This window comes from Cyrtonyx montezumae, unplaced genomic scaffold (assembly GCF_038088225.1).
Source record: "Cyrtonyx montezumae isolate F1298 unplaced genomic scaffold, pur_monq_1.0 scaffold_8, whole genome shotgun sequence".
NCBI classification, from domain to species: Eukaryota; Metazoa; Chordata; class Aves; order Galliformes; family Odontophoridae; genus Cyrtonyx; species Cyrtonyx montezumae.
Window position 1 is genome coordinate 83,340,601 of NW_027072089.1, and position 14,376 is coordinate 83,354,976.

General features: G+C 40.9%; 1 protein-coding gene across 1 annotated transcript; it reads right to left on the reverse strand.

Moving 5' to 3' along the window:
* Positions 1–302: 302 nt before the first annotated feature.
* MYLIP (myosin regulatory light chain interacting protein) lies at positions 303–13,739 on the reverse strand. Its single transcript, XM_065752324.1, has 7 exons — positions 13,579–13,739; positions 12,798–12,988; positions 5,033–5,218; positions 4,396–4,593; positions 4,070–4,234; positions 2,015–2,435; positions 303–1,668 (listed from the first exon to the last, which is right to left on the reverse strand). Exons 1-7 carry the CDS (start codon positions 13,663–13,665, stop codon positions 1,579–1,581), a joined length of 1,338 nt encoding a protein of 445 aa, XP_065608396.1. The 5' UTR covers positions 13,666–13,739; the 3' UTR covers positions 303–1,578.
* Between the last annotated feature and the right edge of the window lie 637 nt (positions 13,740–14,376).

Below are 14,376 nucleotides of genomic sequence, written 5' to 3' on the forward strand. Positions count from 1 at the left end.
GTTCACTAGAATATACCGGGCCACATTTCTGCAGGAAAGTTCTCCAGAAAGTTAATTCTGGAGGTTATTTTATAGCTGGAAGATGCCAGTTGTTTTAAAGCACACTGCCTAAACAAAGGTGGCTACTCATGCCACTTTCTTTGCTCCCTCAGCATTTCTACACATCTGAAGAAGCTTTATTCCCTCCCTCTTAGAACATGACCCACAACATCCAGTCGATGAGCATCAACACTTCATACTGTCTTTTCAGTTCAGTAATGCCACAGAAGAACTTCAGAATAAAACAGCCCTGTAACACAAAATAGATTTTTAAAGTCCTTTATTAATCTGAATATAAAAAGACAGAAGTTGCCTACAATATAGGACAAAAGCTCTTGCTTCATGAGGAAACAAAATTTTCTTTACAAAGTGAAAAAATAAATACCCTCTTAGAGTAAGGTTTATATGCTAATGTGTCATAAAAAAGTAGAATTTTAATATTCTGACAAAATGTCTGTGCAAAGAAACAGATGCATAAACACACATTACTGCTACATTAAGGCAATATGAAAAGTATAGTCAGAAAGATTCAGTAAAGTGACAGTGTACTTTTTCTAGCTTTGAATAAGCCAGTATTGCACCCAAACATGGTCTCTAGTTCCCTCTGTATCCTGGAGAATATACTAGGAAACTGGAGTCTCAAATGCCCACATGGGAGGGGGGAGATGGAGATTAAAAACCATTTTAGCAAGTAATAAACCTAGCCAATAAAGACATTAACCAAAGAAAGCATTTAAAATTATGCATGACCCTTATTTTAGAAAATAACGGTGCACAATTAACAGTTTGATATCAATTCCCAACTTCAGGACAGCTGACTGCAGCAGCAGCAACCACCATCCAAGCTGGATGCGGGAAACCTGGGAATACTTGACCTAACTGAGAATTGTAGATGAAGCCTCTTAATGGTGCTTCCACAGGGCATCATCACAAACTAAAAGACTCTCCTGATCTACCCTCAGCACTTTGAAATTAACCAGCTTGTTCTCCCTTGAAAGCTACGCCATCAGAATGTTCTGTTCAAGAAAACTGAACACAGCTGCTTGATGAGCCCTTTTCACTTTTTTTTTTCCCAGTGTTCTCCCCCCCTTTAAAGCAATTGACTAAAAGCAGAAGCTACAAGCCATACTAAACCGATATTTGTAAAAGCTATTTTTACTATTAAAATAAATGGAATGCCTGAACTAAAAAGAGAATCAGAAGAGTAAAATAAAAGGCTGCATTGCTCTTGCTGGGTATAACAATGCAGACACCACCTTTCTCCAGGGCTCTCTAGCTTTTTGGCAACACTGCCATGCTACAAACTTACACATCGTTTTCCTTTTCAGTAAGGTGAATCAGTTAAGAGGTTTGCTCTGGAAAGATATCCCAAACCATCTTGGGCATGCTGAGCGAAGACTATTTATGTTCAAAAATGCAGTATTTTTGCTTCTGATCATGGATTGGTGCCAGAGTGATTGCTTTCTTCACAATCAATGGTTGCAATTCATATTAGTGCAGTTTAAAAAGGACATGATGGGTTTAAAATGCATACGTTGATCATATCACAGTCAGATTGAGAAGACTAGTGTGGGTTGGCAAGTACACATGCTGGACATGCTCTACACGAGATCTGCAAACAGGACATGACTGGAAAGAAAAAAATTAAGAAATTAGTTCAGATTTTGCAAATCCCTGCTCTTACTGAAGACTGTTTACACAACAGAGTACTTTTCCATGATTGCCATATTTAAAACAGGACATTGAGAAAGATGCCAGCTGATCCTTACTCTCACCACAGTAGAACTTAGCCCAGCTAAAACTTATCTTTCAAACTCATCTGAACGGAATGTCCTTTGAAACCTAGTTCACTGAGAGCAATTTTAAAACTTGGTTTTACTAACATCAGCATGCACATATTAATCCAGGGCTGCAAGCATTCAGAAAATCCAAGCTTGCACATATTTTACTCATGCTTTTATGGCATCGCAATTACCTGTAATTGGGCAGCACAGGTCTTGCAACACACTGTATGGCCACAGGGACAAAAGGTTGAATTTATTTCCTCTTCACAACACACCATACAAAGCATGGACTCCTTTAGCTTCCGTAGCTTCTCTTGCAGAGCTTTTGTTTGTTGGCAGCTAAGACCCTCACAATTGTCACAGTTCATGCTACTCTCTGAAGACTTAAGGGGGGAACTTGGTGGGGTTTGGTCACTCCTTGAAACAAGATCCACAATGCCAGCATTATACAGAGCTCTTCTTGCATGATCATAAACTTCTTTTGATGTTCTTTTAATGTCAAAGACATACTTTTTCCCAAGATTAATGTTTTCATTCAGGAATAGAGACGCTAGATGGCCCTTTAAGTCTCGACTATATTGCATCATGACAGCACTAGTGACAGTGTCACACCTATAAAACAGTAAGGCAAATGCAAAATTGTTTAGTTAATGCTTATAAGCATCTCTACAACTATTTTTCCTAAAGCTGAAGTAACATCACTGAAATTAAAACAAATCAATCTGAAATACTTAAGATCTACAACATTGTTTTCAAAATATTTCTTTTGAAAGTAATTTTGAAATAGAGGAGAATATGTGACACGTTTGACATCTTCAAAAACATACAAAAATCTGGTAAAACAGTCAACCTATTGAAAGGAGTTAAGGTATTACAATGTAAACAGTAAACACTTGTTTAATCCATAGTCCTGTCTGGCAGAACCTCTTCACATGGTAATTCCTTGATGCTACTTTAAATAATTGTAATTAATAGCCTCTGGCATAACAGCCCATGCCTCTTTCTCTAAACAGGCTCTCCAAATGTTTTAGTGTAGTGGAAGTTTGGTAAAAAGCATTACTTGACACAGTATTTTATACACTAGCACTGTATCACCTGAAGTAAATCAGGGTGAATGCACTACAGAGCATTAAATTAATGCAGTTCCATTTGCCAGAGTGCTTCAGCTAGCCTAACCACAGAGCAGTGATATACCTAAACCTGCAGAAGCTCAAGACATTATCACTTTTCTAGACAATGTAGGGTAAGGAAAAAAAAAACAAGGACTACTGTATCAGATGGCCTAAGGTCCAAAAATCTAAGCTTACGGGCAAATATTAGCTAAAATTCTGCTTAAATTACAATCACAAACAAGGACAGCAAAAAATAACAAGAAGAGACAAAGAGCAGATAGTTAAGATTATCTAATAAGTTACTTAAGGCTTTAATTGCCTAGAAAGAAGTAATGCAAAATTGAAGTGGATGGACAGATAATTAAGGAGAACAAATCATGCTTAACATCAGGCTCACAAAATAAGTAGTGGTGAGCTGCTAAGTAGCTGCAGCAGTTAGAAAGGCAACTAGCTGATGTAAACTGCTCTCACTGTATTAAACTGCTCTGATATGAGAAGCTAGACAGGCCTTTGCTTAGTGTATGCAACTTCCTCTGCTGAAGTCCAATCTTCTCTTAATTGAGATTTATATGTGGTTAATTTTGTGAAGAAACGTTGCTAAATATCTTCAATGGTTACCTCCACTGATCAGTGCTGGACCTCACATGGGGGTGAAGTATTTGGAAAAAAAAAAATCAGCCATCAGAAGTTGATTATAGCAGCTCTGCTTCAAAGAACAGAAGGATAAAGACAACTGATAGGTCCTGGCACAAAATAAAATCTGAAGTATGTAAGCAGAGACAAGAAGAACTGTAGGAAGATTGTAGGAACTGTAGGAAGAGAACTTCTGGCAATACGAAGAGCCTAATAAAGGAGTACACATCGAGTGCACACGCATGAGCAACACCTACATATTTTGTAAAACAAGCTCGCTTCTGCTCCTTCGCTCTCACCTTGCCTTATACACAGAGTACTATGAAATAAAGAAAACAAAGTTTCTATCCCTAAAATGCTATTATTCGCAGTAGAGTACTTAAAATCTTGCTTTTTTTTCCTTTCAAAATACTCCCATCCCACAAAATGGGCAGGAGCAAAAATCTGTTCAAATTCCAGCCCTGAGGGAAGTGCCAAGTTGATTCACACGACAGTACTGACCTGTAAAACGCATGGGTTTCTGTAATTGCCCTGTAGAGTCCACTTGCTGCTCTTGTACTGATCATCTTAAACAGGAGAACAACACTGTTACCAGACTCCTTAGTAACAGTCAGATACACATTCTTCCCAGACTGAGTTGCCATCTGAACAACAGGATAAGCAATCCTAGGGAAAAAAAGCAAAAAAAAAAAAGAGCGTTATTTAGATTTAAAGGGCATTTTCCACAACCTAAAGCCACAAGTTACAGCTTTGTCTATGTGTGTAAAAATCAGAGGCATGCTCAGTAGACAAGAATAATGAAAAAAATGCTTCCACAAAACACATACCTGTTGATAGGACTGAAGTCATCTTTACAGATAGATATGCCTTCAGGTCCAACACCGATAAGAAGCTTTTGCCCCTCACTGTCTCTAACCGAGTGCCACTCTACCCCATAGTTCTCCAGTGTTGTCACAATCTGTAGAATCTGGTACTCAGCAGAAGCTTGACTTAGACCTTCCAGCTCCTTGTGCTTTGTAATAATGCTGTTGGTAGGATAGATGAAATAACTCAAGTACATGCTGTTACTGTTAGCAGGTGGGCATAACACAGGCATTGGATCCCCTAGTTAAACAGATCACTCTTTGGGGTCTGAAACAACTGGAAATCTATAGCCAGATAAAACATTTAAGAGAAAAACACTAAAGCATTCTGAAAATATTTAGGAAACAATACTATATTTTGCTTAAAAAAAAAAAAAAACAACCCAAACCATAAAAGCTAAATGCAATCAAGACTTTTAGCTACCCTCTCTCTAAGTCCTGGGTCAGCATAAAATACATAATGAAAAATCCACAGGAAACCATTTTAGCCCCACAGGATATACAATGGAATCAGGAGCTTAAGGCAAAACAAAAGTTTTATGCTTTTGGCTTCCATGTAATTTCATTATTTTATTTCTACTTTACTTTTCTCTTTTTTTACCTCTCCAGAATAGTAGTAGTGAGCTCTTTTGCACATAACTCTTCATAATTGTACTTGGCAGTGTTCTGGTTATAATCTCCAAACTTCATCTGAGCCAACAACGCACTAAGTTCAATTGCATGCTCTGAAGAACATTGAAGATTACCAGCCAAAAGATCTTCTTTTATATGCAAGAAAAACATATGCCTGCAATGAAATCAGAAATGTTTGTTTATTCTAGATGTTACAACATGTTTGGTAATCACGATAGGCATCAAATACATATAAAATATACTTAGTAATTAAGAATTTCCAGTGAGTATAACATTCTGGCACAGGGAAAAAGGGCCCACCACCTTGTTAAGCACTTAAAGATGAGAAAACAAATCAAGTCAGTGTCTGAAAGCATTACTAAAAGAAGCTAGCACTTCAACATCAGACTTATTAGAAGCTGCTTTAACTTAAGGCCACTTACTAACTTCATTAAGTAAAATACCAATGAAACACATGGGTTCATTTCCTCCGATTCTTGTCTTTTGTTACTGTTTACAAATTACAAGAAAAAAAAAGCTGTGAAGAGCAGTTCAGTGTATATAATTCTACCACACAGGAGAGAACATACTTTCCCTACACAGATTAAATGGCTCTGCCACCAGTTAAAGATGGCACTTTTGTCAGGAACACAAATAAGAGAGTAACATGGCATCAAAGCTAGTTTGACATGAGCTAGAAAATTCACAAAGCTGTTCTTAATTACCTAATAGGCCAGTTAGACAAATCAAATTTCCTACCATCACTAACAGCAGCTTGTTAATTCCCACTGTAGTCTACCTTAACTTCTGCAAATTCATCCTTATCTTCCTTCAGGGAAGGAAATACACCTTTCTTCCCACTTTTTCTTAACATTCAGCATGTTTATGGATGCCAGATGTAGGAGTAATTATGTTTCACTGAAAAAGCTTTCAATAAATCAAGTCTAGTACCCACAGGGATATATCACAGCTTCTACCATGACAGGACATTTAATTTTAGAGAAGATAGCAAAAGGAAAATGTAATCTACTTTTTAAAGAAGTTATGTTGAGTCACTGAAGTTCAAATGCTGTTTAGAGATCAGCTTTCCTTCCCACAGCAACTCCTGGTATCATATGCAACTCCTCTTATAACACACTTCAATTTCATTGGGCTACCTATCCATGATCCAGAACATATCTTGCAAAATCTGTGTTCATTCTTTGTTCTATTACGATAAATACTGTAGCTCAGAAAATACAAATACTGGCCCCCAAAATGCCCATATGCAGAACTACTGAAAGGAGAAAAATATTTCATATAATCCTATAAACTTCATGATTTTTTTTTCAGCAGTTAGCCGCAGCAATTGCACTTCCCTTTACAACCAGCATGATGCATACCCACATCAACACTGTGGTTGTTTGCCAGACAAGTGCTCTAACTGCATCACTCAGTTGTCTAGATTTACATCTATGATTCAGTGGTTCAATGGGGTCCTGAGAGAAGTTAGCATTTCCCCCTGCAGAATGCAGATTTAAGTGGTGGGAATGCAAGAACTTGACAGTACAGCTGTCTCTCCTGTTAGCATGTTATTCTTTGTTTAGGTTAATCTCTGTCCTTTTGGCTTGAGCCATAGAAAGGAATAATTGGGGCTTTTCAAGTGGATGGATGGGTTGTACACACTCCTTTTGAAGCTCCATTCATAAATCTATCCATAAATCCAGTCCAATCAATAATTAAAAACTTGTGGCCAAAATAAACTCGAACAGTAGTGTTTCCTTGATCCCAATCAACATTTCATAAAATAAAAGGCTTTTCCACGCACTTCTGATCCTGTCAGTATGAAAGCAGGCTTTCACGTTATTATAAGTATCTACTAATTATATCTACAGTATTTCAAAGAAGAAACTGTCAATTTTATTCTCATTAGCTGACATGTTTTCAGCTGCCACACCTAAATACTTGCATCTTCCTTTTGTGTACTTTGCATACATAACAGTATTGACTGCACAAGGAAAAGGCAGCGTTCTGCTCTGGAAGGGAAACCTCACTGACATCAAGGAGGGGAGCCAAATACACAAAAGATGGCTCCTGCAGATACAGACACTACAGCACCAGTGGTTTTCATTTTTGGACATGAAATGCATCACAGGAAGGAAAAGCATCTATAAATTGAAAGGATGAGGGCTGCAAGTGTTTCATACATCTGAAAAAGCAACTCTAATTAGTGTTGTCTTCCCATGCAACCTTTTGAAGACTATGCTTTTCCAAAAATACATTAATATCCACTGCGAAAATCAACACCCTTCAAGGTTTAAAACCACCGCACCAGTCAGATTCTGTGACTATGCAAAGATTTTTTTTTCCTTTTTATATACAGCTATAACTTCTTTTTAATCTTCAAACAGAAAGGCAAAATACTGTGCTTTTACAGCTGAATACACTCAAGCAGAACAAGAAACAGGAGCCCTGAGGCAGTCAGACATCTAATTCTGCCAAGTCTAAAGGGCCCAACAGATCACTTGTGGAAAAGATGGTCATATTACAGATACTATTACTTACCAGAAAGTATTTAAGGTTTTGTAAATTAATTTCCGACCTAAGCTGAGATCCTACTTAAATCGTTAGACAGCACTTAATCCATTTCTCTAGGAGCCTCTAGATATGAAAAATGCAGTGGGCTTTCACCACCTGTACAGATACTCAAGCTGTGCAGAAGGGCACATGATTTTTCAAGGAATTGTTTTAGTGTTAGTGCCTTGAACTTAACAGAATTTCTACTCTGTGAGTTTAAAACAGAACTGTTTTAAACTGAAATCTGTTGAGCTTCCAACACTGCTGACAGAATACCTTATTTCGACCACCATAAGACAGTAATTGCTTTTGTTGCTGCACCATTCACCACCTCAGTTGTAAATGGTGCGTTAATATTTATTGCCTGCCAGAAGTTTAAGAAATACCTGAAAGGAATGTCATTTCTCCTCTCCTTCCCTCAATATTCTTTCAGTACATCCTGCCACTTCGTTACTACTCACACCAAAGTTCCACTTAACCTTCAGACCTCTTCAGAAAACAAGTCCTCACAACTCAGAGGTACTGCAATTTCTTACTGTAGCTGCTAGTCACCTTAACATTTGCTAGGCATGTTCAGTCATCTCACAGCTTAAGGTAGCTTTAAAAACAAACAGAACCGTCCATTACAGAGACGAAGTCACAAACAGACTGCATGCTGTACACAACAGCATTCATACGAAAGATCACACAGCTTAAAATAAATTAGCTCCATCCCCCCACACCTCATACCAGCTTGATATTCCTGTACGTTTGATTATAGAATACCTTATTCAAGTTTCTACTCAGAAATATTGATTAGTACACAAAGCAACATGTTTGTCAAAGCCACCAGACAGAACTGCTTCCTTTCAAAGGGAAGAAAAAGCAGTTTCAGAGTTAGGATGTGACCACACTCTTTCCTCAAGCACTGCTTACACTGGTGTTTTTATATTCCTCTAGCAATCAGGATACTGCCCTAGAACTTTTCATACCACATACCTTCTCTGAGAATATTGAAGCACTTTATGCATAGCAGTGATTAATGCACTTGTTAGTTGCACATCAATAATTTGATACTGAATATATTTTGACATGAGTCACAAACCCAGGTACCAAATCAACTGCTTCTTTCCTCTCTGAAAGAACTGATGCAGGCTGACTAGATGGACTGCTATCACTGAAAACATGTCAATATTTCACTGCAATGACATTCCTAAGGGAAAAAAAAAGTTGAAATCAGCCTTTTGTCAAATCAACTGGATTGGAAGTAAGGACTGCACAGAATAATAGCTATGAAAAGTGTACACAATACAAGATTTGTATACCTTCCATAAAAACTTATGGAAGATAATTACACACATTAGGACTCAAAACTTCACAGTGAAAAATTTGGCTTCTAGTACAGCTTTTCCTGTTGTTGTTTAAACCAAATGAAAACACGGGAAACATAAGTTTACATACAAAGGTAAGCTCTACACTCAGCTGCCAGCAGAATAAGTGCCAAAATTCAATCCTTCGTAAATAATAATAATAAAGTATCTGTAGAACTAACAGCTCCCAAATTAGGAGCACCCATCCACTTGCCTGGCTTCTGGCAAGTATCTGAGGAGAATACATCCCAAGGAACTGTCCGTCCTCTTTGGGTACGACACTCCAAAAAAGAGCTCCCAGGGTAAGCTCATTGCTGCCGTGGAGTAATTTACAACCACACAGTCTAAAGAAACCAAAGGCACAATTGTTATCCCTAAAAATATACTGCTGAAGTAATAAGATGATCATCCTATTTTTAGAAAGCAGATATAAACCATATGAAAAAGATGAGCCTCGCAGTTATGTTCCTTCCCTGATATCTTCATCCTTATTTATGCTCAGCAGAGTGGGTGAAAGGTCACCCACTGCAATTCAGCTCTGCTTGCAGAAACAGATCCAAACTCATTCTGGTGTCCATTACACTGTAACAAATGGCTCCACAGTTGTGCTGGCCAGCTGACAGTGCAGGACAATGGGATATTTTTCTTACTTTCTAATGAAAACATGTAAGAGTCTGGAGTGCTAGATGCAAGCCTGCTCTTCATTTTAACTGCAATACTTGCAAATAGCACACAGCAGCCTCCAAAGCACTAATTACCTATTTGAAAGTTGGCAAAACACAGTTATTTCGAATGCTTCACGAGACTCTGGGATTTGTCAGAAGCTGACATGCTGTTTAACTTGCCATGGTTGACATAAGAATACCTCATTTCCAGCCACATTACACAAGATGAGACGCTTGGCCCTCTCTGAAAGGCGTGGGTAAATATTTTATTGCTCAAGCAATCTCCCCTTGAAAATTATTTCTGCTTTGGCATGACCACAGAGGTGGACTTTGGCATGTTAGGCCCGACCCACCGAGGCAGCCCTGCTCGGGTTGCTCACAGTCAATGCCCCCAAGTGCCCCCACCCCACAGGATCTCCCCCACACAGCTCTCCTGCAAACAGCCTCACACTCACTGGGAGGAAGGCTTCCTTGCATCACAGTATTAAAAATGCACAAGGCTGCAATCTTCCACCGGGCTGCACACTGATTAAAGATAACAGGAGCGCAGGCTGATGTTCAGCAGCCAGATCAGCTCCTTGCACAGCGTGTAGAAACCTGAATGATAAAAAGCAACAAATGTACAGGCAAGTTCTAAATGGAAAGGGTGAGACAAAAATCTCCGCAATGAAGAGCTCAAACTGAAGTTAACAAAGCATCCAAAGCACATGGAAAAAAAAACAACTCAGTTGCAACATTTGCTATTATTCACAGCAAAGCATATCAACCAGATGATTTCAGAATTACTTGCAACTTGACAGATTTCAAATGCAGTCACAGAATGCACCTATCAGGCAAGTCAGCTTCAGAGGCAGAACATAAGCACTGGCACAGCTGCACAGAGAGGTGGTGGAGTCTCATTCTCTGGAGATGTTCAAGACCCACCTGGACACCTACCTGTGCAACCTGGGCTAGGGAGCTGCTTTGGCAGAGGGGTTGGACTCAATCTCTAGAGGTCCCCACAATTCTGCAATTCTGTGACAAGGATTGAGACTTCCCCAGTTTTCCTCATGTAAGCAACACAGCACAAAAAGGCCCTCCTTGTACACCAGCTGTGGATGTAACTATGCTACAGGAAGCCAAGAATACCCATCACTACCTCTTTGTCATCCAGAACACTGACTTTGCAAAGAAAGGTAAGAAACAAGGTGTCAGTTGTAACTGTACAGCTCTTTTTAACTCAACTGTATGATTCAGTGGCAGGTTTGACATGTTTTTAATCTTTTCCTTCATCCTACAGTTTAAATGTAAACTAAAACAGGAGTGCATGGCTAAACCCTTTGGCAGACCTGAGAAGGAATAGCAAATTTACTATAGCTCAGTGCCAGCACTGCAGAAATGCACAAAAACCACAGCTACCGTGGAATTCCAGGTCTGCTACATGCAGACCAGTTAGCAGACAACTAAAGTGCAGCCAACACAAACTATTTTGCAACGCAGATTTAATTTTTAACGCAAGCACTGTTAGCACAGATACTCAGGATGTGAACTGAACTTGCAAATGTAAACACTCTGAAGGCCTCAGAGAAGCAGTTTCTCTTCAAAACTTCATTTTCACTATCACCTGATTTTAATAGCCCTCTATGATTGAATCTCAACTTTAGCCTTGTTTGTTAAAATATTTTAGAACAGTCTTAATTTGTACATAAAAGGACTCATCCCACTTACAACCTTTTGAAGTCGTCTTTACAGTGGGACATACTCACAACTTTGATGTACCTTCATATGAGTTCTGCTGCAGCCTAGCTACAAAACCTGTCTTTTAGGCCCTTGGGGTATGTTTCACCACTTCAAGCTCCCTGTTAACTCACACAACCTGCCAAGTCTTGTGTTGATGGTGTTGAAGTTAGGAAGACTGGTGTCTGCAAAAGCCTTGTAAAGCAGAATAAGCACTCAGCAGCAGTAACAAAATGCCAATCACAGCTGTGCTTTGTCTCTCAGATTCACCCTGACTCTGTCTGAGTGAGGGAAGTGAGGAGACTTATCAGCACACTCCAGGTAATCTCATCTGCCCCATCAGGTATGAGACCTTGTTATTTCTTTTGTTCCACATAAAAATCCTTTATTTACTTTTTTTCTTACTCTAATTGAGAATGTTTAAGACTTTTTTTTTTAAGGAATAATATTCAGTAAGAGCCCAAGGACATACCACAGAGGTTAGAATTTTCCTTAAAAAGTACACACCAAACCCTGGATTTTTAGAATGCATTTGCCCAAGTAAATATTATGTAGGATAAATAAAGTCCTACAAATAGCATTCTGAAAACTTGAATCAGCTTGGGCAACAACCATTCCCCAAAGTTTCACCCCTACATATTACTTAAAAAAATAAAACAACAACAAAAAACATCTCTATGAATCAAATCAAGCTGTCTGTTTCTGACCAAATTAATCATACAAATATTCCGTGCAGAACAAGAGTGTGGTATCCCATGGCCTTAATTCTGACGATACAAAAAAGACACTAGATTTCCATCTGCCCATTTACTACCTAAAACAAAAAAAATACATTAGTTGAGAGATCAGTTTTAAACTTATGTGCTCAGATTTCCTTAAAGAGAAAGCATCTGCAATTCAAGTGGACAGGCAGTAATCAACCTCAGGGAGGGAAAGCAAGTACTCCTCACTAATTTAAGGAGCCGAACTCTTATTACTGGGTAGCAGTATAACAATTCAGTTACCAGGATTGGCAACAGAAGCAGAACAGCTGTTTCTTTTGTAGCCTTGCAGGGCCTGGAGCTGTTTGAAAGTTACTGTAACATGATACCAGACAAAAAAGAATTCAGCAAGTTTTTGCTCTGTGGGAGGAATTGTTTCCTGCCTCTGAACGACCTACAGTAACACCACTGAGCTGGGGTTACTATCGGACACACAAATGCCATATAAATAAGTCGTTACTGAAAGCTAAGTTTCTTCCAGCACTAATTTCTCAATGGAATTAACTACGTATTGCTTCCCACTAGCTACTCACAACATTGCTTTTTTTCTTTTTAGGAAGTGAATAATACTTCAAATACTGGATTTTTAAAACTAAGTTGAAAAGAATATCAGAGGACAGAAGAAACAGAGCCTCCACATAGTCGCTTTCATAAGTTAAAAAAACTGAAAGCAAGATTAGCTCTGCTTACAGCCATCTCTACTTTACCTTGTTTGTTCCTGTAAGATAAGATGCGGCTCTACAAAGAATTTGACTCTTAATTTAAACCGGTAAGGAGCTAAACCATCCATCTGCTGGGAAATCCTGTTCCTCAAATTCAGCCACAAATTCTCCCCTTTGCTGCCAGTGAACTGCAGTCCGAAGTAATCGACTTCTATGATCCCCAGCCTTCTGCAAACCTGAAAGGAAGAGGTCCTTCGTAACGAACAGCGCGATTAGACAAAGATAGCACGACTCAAAAAAAAAAAAATCCGACTTGCGTGCGAGCAGCCTGAAACGATAGATAAACCCTGCCTGCCAGCATCTTCACGACGAGCTTCTTTTAACACATTTCTAAACAAGCAGCGTGCAAAGCGCTACGTAAACAAGCACAGAGAGCGAGCTGGCAGTTCCCCCGCTAGGAGAGAACGACACGGACTTCACCACCCCCCCAGGGCAGGGGTCCGAGCCCCCACAGCCCGCAGCTCTCCCCAGGCAGGGGGCAGCCCCATCGCACTTGGACCGCGGGCCCCGTCCGGGCTGCGCGACGGGTCCCCTCGTATCCCCATCCCGAAGCGGGGGAGGAGGGGGGCTGAGATGGGGCTGCAGCAGCGAGGCCGAGGCCTCCAGAGCCCCCTCCCCCCCCCCGCAGCCCGCCCTTCCCACGCAAGTGAAGGAGAAAGGCGATAACCATCGCCGGGCCGGAGAGCGGAGAGATGCGGCAACCCCTGCATCCAACATGGAGGGGAGAAAATAAAGGGGAAAAAGCGAGGAGGGGGCCGCCCCTCACCTGGTTGAGGCAGTCCTCGCCGTTGGCTTTCGCCTCTACCTCCACCTCCATCACCACCGCGTCCGGCCTGGTCACATAGCACAGCATGGCTAGGGCCGGCCAGCTCCGCCACCGCGGGCGCACCGAGCGGCCGACGCCGGTGGGGAAGGGCGGCTGTGGCAGCGGGCAGCGGGCAGCGCCTCGCCTACCTCCGCCCGCACCCCAACACACCGCACCAACTGTCCACGCTCCGCTACCGCCGCTCCCTCCTTATATACCCTCTGCCTCCCCCCTGCGCGGCACCTGCGGACCAATCGCGAGGCGCCGCTCGCCGCTGCGGGCCGCTCCGCCGCCAATCAGCGCCGCCTCGGGAGAGCGGCTGCGGCTGATTTGGGCGTGTGTTGTTTGGAGGGGTGTGAGGCGCCCCCTGTCGGCCTGGGGGTGCGGTGAGGAAGGTCGGGCTGGGGATGGGGAAGCGCTGGGTGGGTTTGGGGAGTGGGACTTGATGACAAGAGCCGACAACGTGAAAATCAGAGAATGTTTTGCCTTCTCCGTTTCTTCTTTCAGTTTCTTTCGGTGCAGGAAAAGTCTGGGTTTTATTTTTGTTTTGCTTGCAATGTATAACTGCTGCTGTGGTGTTTTGCGTGATTTCTCTCTTAATCTAAGAGCATCCCAGACAACAGCCCCGGTCAGACACTGTAGGAAGGTGAAGAAATGTATCCCTAACGGCATGATGTTAGGGACGCTGTAGGTTTTACTCAGCACCAAACAGTGACAGCCAGCCTCCAGCTAACTAACATTCCTTACACATCCGTGCCA